General features: G+C 43.3%; 1 protein-coding gene across 1 annotated transcript in view; it reads left to right on the plus strand.

Annotated features, from left to right (window-relative positions):
* ZNF160 (zinc finger protein 160) overlaps window positions 1–5,211 on the plus strand; it is a 48,907-nt gene extending 43,696 nt beyond the window's left edge. The window contains exon 6 of the mRNA XM_011980194.1: window positions 882–5,211. Coding sequence (XP_011835584.1) covers window positions 882–3,073 — 2,192 coding nt within the window. The 3' untranslated portion in view covers window positions 3,074–5,211. The remainder of the gene's footprint in view (window positions 1–881) is intronic.
* The last annotated feature ends 4,441 nt before the right edge of the window (window positions 5,212–9,652 follow it).

A 9,652-nucleotide genomic window follows, 5' to 3' on the forward strand; every position in this document is an offset into this window, starting at 1 on the left:
CAATCTCGGCTCACTGCAGCCTCCACCTCCCAGGTTCAAGCGATTCTGCCTCAGCCTCCTGAGAAGCTGAGACTACAGGTGCATGCCACCACGCCTGACTGATTATTGTATTTTTAGTAGAGATGGGGTTTCACTATGTTTGCCAAGCTGGTCTCAATCTCCTGATCTCATGATCCACCCTCCTCAGCCTCCCAAAGTGCTGGGATTACAGGCATGAGTCACCGCGCCTGGCCTAATTTTTAAATTATTTTGTTTTTGTAGAGATGGGGTCTCACTATGTTGCCCAGGCTGGTCTCAAACTCGTGGCCTCCTGTGATCCTCCCACCTTAGGCTCCGAAAGCATTGGGATTACAGGCATGAGCCACAACACCCAGCCCTTCCCAAATATTTGAATTACATGTAACTGCATTTTCTTTGTTAAAAAATACTACTTTTGGCTGGGGGTGGTGACTCATGCCTGTAATTCCATCACTTTGGGAGGCCGAGGCAGGTGGCTCACGAGGTCAGGAGATCGAGACTATCCTGGCTAACATGGTGAAACCCTGTCTCTACTAAAAGTACAAAAACAAAACTAGCCGGGTATGGTGGTGGGCGCCTGTAGTCCCAGCTACTCAGGAGGCTGAGGTGGGAGAATGGCGTGAACCCGGGAGGCAGAGCTTGCAGTGAGCCAAGATCACACCACTGCACTCCAGCCTGGGTGACAGAGCGAGACTCTGTCTCAAAAAAAAAAAAACAACTACATTTTTGTTCCTAAAAATTGAAATTCACGGTTCTGAAGTTCCAAAGTCTGTTCAATATAAGTATTACTTTTGGTGGAATATGTTTTCAATGTAAAATACTTATTTACTGTAATTAATTGGAAATGTGTGGTTCTTTATGTCTTATAGATATCCCTCCTAAATGTACAACCAAGGATTTGCTACCAAAAGAGAAGAGCAGTACAGAAGCAGTATTCCACACAGTGATGTTGGAAAGACACGAAAGCCCTGACATTGAAGACTTTTCCTTCAAGGAACTTCAGAAAAATATGCATGACTTTGAGTGTCAATGGAGAGATGACACAGGAAATTACAAGGGAGTGCTTATGACCCAGAAAGAACGTAAAAGAGATCAGCGCGACAGAAGAGACGTAGAAAACAAGCTTATTAACAATCAGCTGGGAGTAAGCTTTCATTCGCATCTGCCTGAACTGCAGCTATTTCAAGGTGAAGGGAAAATGTATGAATGTAAGCAAGTTGAGAAGTCTACGAACAATGGTTCCTCAGTGTCACCACTTCAACAAATTCCTTCTAGTGTCCAAACCCACAGGTCTAAAAAATATCATGAACTTAACCATTTTTCATTACTCACACAAAGACGAAAAGCAAACAGTTGTGGAAAACCTTACAAGTGTAATGAATGTGGCAAGGCGTTCACTCAGAATTCAAACCTTACGAGTCATAGGAGAATTCATAGTGGAGAGAAGCCTTACAAATGCAGTGAGTGTGGCAAAACCTTTACTGTTCGTTCAAATCTAACTATTCATCAGGTCATCCATACTGGAGAGAAACCTTACAAATGTCATGAGTGTGGCAAGGTCTTCAGGCACAATTCATACCTTGCAACTCATCGGCGAATTCATACTGGAGAGAAACCTTACAAGTGTAATGAGTGTGGAAAAGCCTTTAGAGGACATTCAAACCTAACTACCCATCAGTTGATTCATACTGGAGAAAAACCATTCAAATGTAATGAATGTGGCAAGCTCTTCACTCAAAATTCACACCTTATTAGTCATTGGAGAATTCACACTGGAGAGAAACCTTACAAGTGCAATGAGTGCGGCAAAGCCTTTAGTGTTCGTTCAAGCCTAGCTATTCATCAGACAATCCACACTGGAGAAAAACCTTACAAATGTAATGAATGTGGCAAAGTCTTTAGGTACAATTCGTACCTCGGAAGGCATCGGAGGGTTCATACTGGTGAGAAACCTTACAAGTGTAATGAATGTGGCAAAGCCTTTAGTATGCATTCAAACCTAGCTACCCATCAGGTCATCCATACTGGAACAAAACCTTTCAAATGCAATGAATGCAGCAAGGTTTTCACTCAAAATTCACAACTTGCAAATCATCGAAGAATTCATACTGGCGAGAAACCTTACAAGTGTAATGAGTGTGGGAAAGCCTTCAGTGTTCGTTCAAGTCTGACTACCCATCAGGCAATCCACTCTGGAGAGAAACCTTACAAATGTATTGAATGTGGCAAGAGCTTCACTCAAAAATCACACCTTAGAAGTCATCGGGGAATTCATTCTGGAGAGAAACCTTACAAGTGTAATGAATGTGGGAAAGTCTTCGCTCAAACGTCACAACTTGCAAGGCACTGGAGAGTTCATACTGGAGAAAAACCTTACAAGTGTAATGACTGTGGCAGAGCCTTTAGTGATCGTTCAAGCCTAACTTTTCATCAGGCAATACATACTGGAGAGAAACCTTACAAATGTCATGAATGCGGCAAGGTTTTTAGGCACAATTCATACCTTGCAACTCATCGGCGAATTCATACGGGAGAGAAACCTTACAAGTGTAATGAGTGTGGCAAAGCCTTTAGTATGCATTCAAACCTAACTACCCATAAGGTCATCCACACTGGAGAGAAGCCTTACAAATGTAATGAATGTGGCAAGGTCTTCACTCAAAATTCACACCTTGCAAATCATCAAAGGACTCACACCGGAGAGAAACCTTACCGATGCAATGAGTGTGGGAAAGCCTTCAGTGTTCGTTCAAGCCTAACCACCCATCAGGCAATCCATACTGGGAAAAAACCTTACAAATGTAACGAATGTGGCAAGGTCTTTACTCAAAATGCGCACCTGGCAAATCACCGAAGAATTCATACTGGAGAGAAACCTTACAGGTGTACAGAGTGTGGGAAAGCCTTTAGGGTAAGGTCAAGTCTAACTACCCATATGGCAATCCACACTGGAGAAAAACGTTACAAATGTAATGAGTGTGGCAAGGTCTTCAGGCAGAGTTCAAATCTTGCAAGTCATCACAGAATGCATACCGGAGAGAAACCTTACAAATGAGTGTGGTGAGGTCATTAGGTACAATTCACTCTTTTCACATCAGTTAATTCATTCTTGACAGAATCCTTACAAATGCAGTGACAGTGGCTAATCCCTCATGGGTTGAAGCATTAATAGATACGAGAGGCCGTAAGCAAGAGACATCATGTAAACATGTGGCAGAGGGTTTATCCAGGCCTCGCAGGTTACTAGGCATCAAAATTTATATCTTTGATGAAACCAAACAAATGTAATATGCATCCTTAGGCCATTACCCAGTGACTGACGGTAAGTGAGAATTCCTATGAGGAATAACAGTCTCTGGTTTCCCTGTTTGCCTTTGATATTATACACTGTAGAATACTCACCAGTCCAAATATGCTAAAAATTATATTTTTTAACTCATATATGAAAAGATTGCAGGATATTTGTAGGCAGTCAGTTACCTTCACCTTATGAAATGTTTTATTGAGTTATTTAAGGTTTTTTGGAAAGCCTACTGTTGAGTTTCAATGTGAACTTTGAAATCTGTTATTGTGCATCCTTACACACCTTCCATGGTGGTTTCTTGGAAAGATCATTGGGATGGAAGGATCATCGATTGGGTGAAGATCATTAATTAGGTGAAGGATTATTTCTATCCAATTTGTGAAGAAGGAGGACTTTGCTTTTAAAATCAAGTATTGTCGGAATTAGCATTTGGGAGTGGCAAAAAACAATGTAAAACCGTGATGTCACTCACCATTCTGATAATGTTCAGGGTGCCTTTCTCCTACCAGGAGAGTACTGTGGCTTAGGAGAAAGAAATGGTCTATCAACTGAACATGAAATGGAGCAGGCCAAGACCCTAGGACATTGGGATTTTTGTGGGAGGAGAGTAATAGGTAATTAGACACTGATTGTGTGGTAGAAATACTGCAGGGGAAAAGGTCGCCCCCTTATCCATTAAAGAGCAATACCTGTTGTTTAGCAAAGAGTGATGAAAAATTGATCTTGTTTTTGAAATTGAAGAGAGAGGCCAGGCGCAGTGGCTCACACCTGTAATCCCAGCACTTTGGGAGGCTGAGGCAGGTGGATCACCTGAGGTTGGGAGTTTGAGACCAGCCTGACCAACATGGAGATACCCCATCTCTACTAAAAATATAAAATTAGCTGGGCATGTTGGTAGGTGCCTGTAATCCCAGCTACTTGGGAGGCTGAGGCAGGAGAATCGCTTGAACCCAGGAGGCGGAGGTTGTGGTGAGCCAAGATCATGCCATTGCACTCCAGCCTGGGCAACAAGAACAAAACTCCATCTAAAAAAGAAAGAAATTGAAGAGAGAGTAGTCAGAGTGAAGAGTTTAATCAACAGAAGTAGAGTAACATATTCTTTAGTAGAACTCACATTATCTGCTTAAAGCACACTTTGCTAATGTTTTATTCAGAATGTATCATAGATATAATGTTTTAACTAATAAAATAGAATGGTTTTTCTCTATGAATGAATCACATTCTTTCTGCCAACATAGTTTTATCCTGTCTCAGTAGGATACTTCATAACATAATAACAATGCACCACTAGACTCTTAAAGGATCAAGAACAATTTTTTTCATGGTGAAATCAAATAACACAGTTTTGGAAACCTATAACCACATTTTGCGCTTGAATTATGTGCCCCACACTGTGGCTTAGGATACTTTTGGGGGTATAATGAAAATCTTACTGAAAGTTAATTTCACATTCTTACACCCCAAAATCTGCATTGCCATTGATGCATATGCACCATATTATTATATTTCCACATCAGTTTCTTGTATGCCAAGTAAGACTTATGCTATGCATCTTGTTTTCCATGAAGTGAAAATACATAGTAAGAATATGGGAAATAAAAGTGAGGCCAGGCACGGTGGCTCACGCCTGTAATCCTAGCACTTTGGGAGGCCAAGGCAAGCAGATCACCCGAGGTCAGGAGAAACCAGTCTGGCCAGCATAGTGAAACCCCTTCTCTACTAAAAATACAAAATTAGCTGGGCTTAGTGGTGCATGCCTGTAGTCCCAGCTATTTGGGAGGCTGAGGCAGGAGAATTGCTTGAACCTGGGAGGTGGAGGTTGCAGTGAGCTGAGATCATGCCATTACACTCCAGCGTGGGCACCAAGAGCTAATCTCGGTCTCAAAAAAAAAAAATTTTTTTTTTTTTAATTTGGCCAGGCATGGTGGCTCACGCCTGTAATGCCAGCAGTTTGGGAGGCTGAGGCGGGTAGATTACTTCAGGTCAGGAGTTCGAGACCAAACTGGCCAACATGGTGAAACCCCATCTCTACTAAAAATACAAAAACTTTAGCCAGATGTGGTGGCGCACGCCTGTAAATCCCAGCTACTTGGCAGGCTGAGGCAGGAGAATGGCTTGAACCCAGGAGGCAGGGGCTGCAGTGAGCTGAGATTGCGCCACCGCACTCCAGCCTGGGCAACGAGCAAAACTGTCTCAAAAAAAAAAGTGGAGAATAAAGATAAAACCTCCTTCATGATGTTCTTGGAATATTGATATAATTTGAAAAGATTAATGTTCGTGAGTTTCCTCTTAAGAGTGAATATAGAAAATGAGAGTTTTATTTTGTTCTGGTAGATAAACTAGGAACATGTATGTTTGCTTATCACACACAGGCATGACTCTCCCATAACCTGTTGAGTATGTTTACTAAATATTCAACATACTGCTATTCAGCATAAATTCCTGCGGCAGCTTTCCTCCTCTGAACTACCTGTGTTGCTTCTGATAGAGACCATGCTTCCCACCCTGCCAGATGGCTAGCCTGCAGGCTGTGACCCTTTGTAAGAAACAAAGGTCTCCTTGCTAAAATTAGACATTTTTTGACCTTTTTGGTCAATGCTGTTAAGGGTTTCTTGGTAGACACACTGCGGCATCCTGAAGCAATGTGGCACATCATTGTGAGAGCGCTGAGTATACTGTTTGCTCAGGTCTCTCTTCTTCCTATAAAACCATCACTTCTGTTCCCATGATAACACAGTCCACTAATCTGTGCATGGATTGATTCATTCATGACAGCAGAACTCTCATGATCCAGTGACCTCTTAAAGGCTCCACCTCTCAATATGGCCACACCGGGGACCAAGTTTCCAAATGAGTTTTGTTGGGGATATTCAAACCAGAGGAGTATTGTATTTTATTTTCAATTTCCATGTATTAATTGCTAGTATATAGAAATAAAGTAGTTTTTGTATGTTAACTTCGTAGTCTATTTCCTTAAAATCTCGTTCTCCAGATTTTTTAGATTTCTTAGGGTTTTCTACATAAACTATTCTATTAATTTCCCATTGCTGCTGTAACAATTACCACAAAGTGAGTGGCTTAAAACAACACAAATTTAGGCTGGGCATGGTGGCTCACACCTGTAATCCCAGCACTTTGGGAGGCCGAGGCAGGTGGATCATGAGGTCAGGAGTTTGAGACCAGCCTGGCCAAGATGGTGAAACCCCATCTCTGCTAAAACTACAAAAATTAGCCGGACGCGGTGGCACATGCCTGTAATCCCAGCTACTCGGGAGGCTGAGGCAGGAGAATTGCCTGAGGTGGAGGTTGCAGTGAGCCGGGATCGTGCCACCGCACTCTAGTCTGGGCGACAGAGCAAGACTCCGTCTCAAAAACAAAACAAAAAACCCCCACAAATTTATGCTGTTAATGTGTGGTGGTCAGAAGTCAAAACAGGTTTACAAAACTATGATCCTTCTTGAATCTCTAGGGAAGAGTTTATTTCTTTACCCCTGCTAGGTTCCAGAGGCCACTTAGATCCTTTACCTCATGGTCTACATCCCTCCGTTTTCACAGTCAGAAGGTAGTGTCATAAAATCTCCTTGTGTCTTTGCTATGCAAGCATTGCCAATTCTCTGTGATTCTAAGTCCACCTGTATTTTTCCTATATGGACTCTTGTGATGATGTTGCTTTAACCAGATAATCCTGGATATTCTGCCATCTCAAGGTCCTCAGCCAGATGACATCTGCAAACTCTGCTTTGAGAAACCATGTAATACAGGGTATAGAGCTATTGAAACGGAAATCATTTGTATGTGTATCTTTGGGGGTGGGGGTCATTAGCTTACCACAGCCATCACATCATGTACACTATTATGCTTTCCTTTTTGGTCTCTTATTTTTCTTATTTCATTTATTATTCTTTTCTAGATGGGGTCTTGCTTTGTTACCCAGGCTGGAGTGCGGTGGTGCAGTCAGAGCTTACTGCAGTCTTGAACACTTGGGCTTAAGGGATCCTCCTGCCTCAGCCTTCCAAAGTGATTAAATTACAGGCATGAGCCACCTCGCCCAGCCACCAGCCAATTTTCAGGGTTTTTTTGTAGAAATGGGGTCTCCCCATCTTGCCCAGGCTGGTCTCAAATTCCTGGACTCAATCAGTCCACCTGCCTCAGCCTCCCAAAGTTCTGGGATTACAGACTGAGCCACTACCGTCAGCCAAGAATTGCCAACACTATGTGGAATAAAAGTGGTAACAGTGTACATCTTTGCCTTGTCCCCAACCTTGGGAAGGAATCTCACTTTTTGACCATGACGTATGATGTTTGCTCTAAGGTTTTGTAGGTACCCTATTGAGGAAGTTTTCCAACATACTGTTTTCCATAGTGGGTGTGCCATTGTACATTCTCACCACCAAGCATAGGAGGATTACAAACTCTCTTGACTGTGATGTAGGTTCACTTCGCACTGGTTACCAAATGTCTGACTCCAGTGAGACAGAACCCATGCACACAAGTTCAATAAAGTGAGTTTACTACTGACAGGCAACAAGGGGCAGTAGAAGCCTAGGATTGATTCATTGCAAGCTGGTCCCCCAAGGCTCAGGAAAACTGCTTGAGGAAGATGGAGTCTTATCTACTGGTGTCCCACCGGCACTGATGCTGATGGATCCCAGAGAGCACCCATCCTAGGTTTTATGGCACATGGCCTCGTGATGAGCCACCCTAAAGCACTGAAGGATATCCTGTTTTTTGAAAGAGGGGCAGGGGACTCTGGAATGGAGCCCAGGCTGCTTGGGCCAGTTTCTTCATATTTCAGGGTATTACCTTCCCAATACATTCTGAAATTGTTCTTGAGAACTACAAGCAAGGAAGGAGAGAAAAATAATTTAAGGTTGTTCCTTTAATGTATACATCCCACGGTACCTTACTTCTACAAAACCAAAAGACAGCTCAGGAAGCCTTATCAAATTTGCTGTCTCCACATCTCCTGTTGGAACTTTCAAGTGCCAATTAACAATATCAAGTTAATTAAGAAGAAAATGGATGGGGGAAAATAATGGAGATTCAAAGGACTTCTCTCATGAAGGTGGACATTTTTAAATGGTCATTAAGAAAAAAGGTGAATAAAGCAAGCATTCATGAGCTGGGTATGGTGACTCACACCTGTAATCCCAGCACTTTGGGAGGCCGAGGCGGGTGGACCCCTTAGGGTCAGGAGTTCGAGACCAGCTTGGCCCACACAGTGAAACCCCGTCTCTACTAAAAATACAAAACAATTAGCTGGTGTGGTGGTGCATGCCTATAATCACAGCTACTCTGGAGGCTGAGGCAGGAGAATGGCTTGAACGTGGAAGGGGGAGGTTGCAGTGAGCTGAGATTGTGCCACTAAACTCCTCCAGCCTGGGTGACAGAGCGAGACTCCATCTCATGGCTGTCCTCCCAGCAGAGTGGAAATCTTTAGATGGTAGTTAAGAAATGGGATGACCAGCCTGGGCAGTATGGCGAAACCGAGTCTTTACAAAAAATACAAAAATTAGTCAGGTGTGGTGGTGCACGTTTATGGTCCCAGCTAACTCGGGAGGCCAGGATGGGAGGATCACTGGAGCCCAGGAGGTCGAGGCTGCAGTGAGCAGTGATTGAACCACTGCAGTCCAGCCTGGGTGAGAGCGAGACCCTGTCTCAAAAAAAAAATGGGATGAGTGAAATGGAAATGGAAATTGATGGAGTTGAAACAAAGGTCTTAATACAACAGTTTCAAAGATTGGGTGGACCAAAGGAGCCCCTATTGTCCTGCAGCATTAAAGGGTTCCACACAAGTCTGCATGGCTCATGAGTCATGAAAACATGATGAGATATGGTGGTGGATGTGGCCTGCAGGGGCCATTACCAATGCATGCAGTTTGGCTAATTAGGCAAAATGTCTGTGTCTAGTCGTAGTCAAGAATGGCCTTCCACTGGCTGAATGGCCATTCACTGGGTCAAAGAATGGCCATCCATTGGGCTGAAGCCCAGTAGACCCTGTGTGTTTATTGTTTTGCAGAGACATCAGTAAACCATGCCATATACTTGGTGGGCATATATGCGAACCTTGGGTCCCAGGTAGCCACAAGAGGAGACAAAGGATCCCTTAAGGATGGTTTGACCCCTTATTGTAAGCTACCCATTTGCTCATGGAGTACACTGGTCCCTTGAGGTTCTGCTGTGCCTTGTCTTGAATATGCTGTTCCATTTTATAGTTGAGCACTACTGAGCCTGTCCAATTTTATTGGTAAGGTTTGTGAGCACCCGAGCGAGAATGGGCAGTTCATGTTACAGGGTAACACAGAGCTCTGGCTGTAAGATGCACTGTTC

Source organism: Mandrillus leucophaeus, unplaced genomic scaffold, assembly GCF_000951045.1.
Source record: "Mandrillus leucophaeus isolate KB7577 unplaced genomic scaffold, Mleu.le_1.0 Scaffold104, whole genome shotgun sequence".
In the NCBI taxonomy this organism is placed as follows: Eukaryota; Metazoa; Chordata; class Mammalia; order Primates; family Cercopithecidae; genus Mandrillus; species Mandrillus leucophaeus.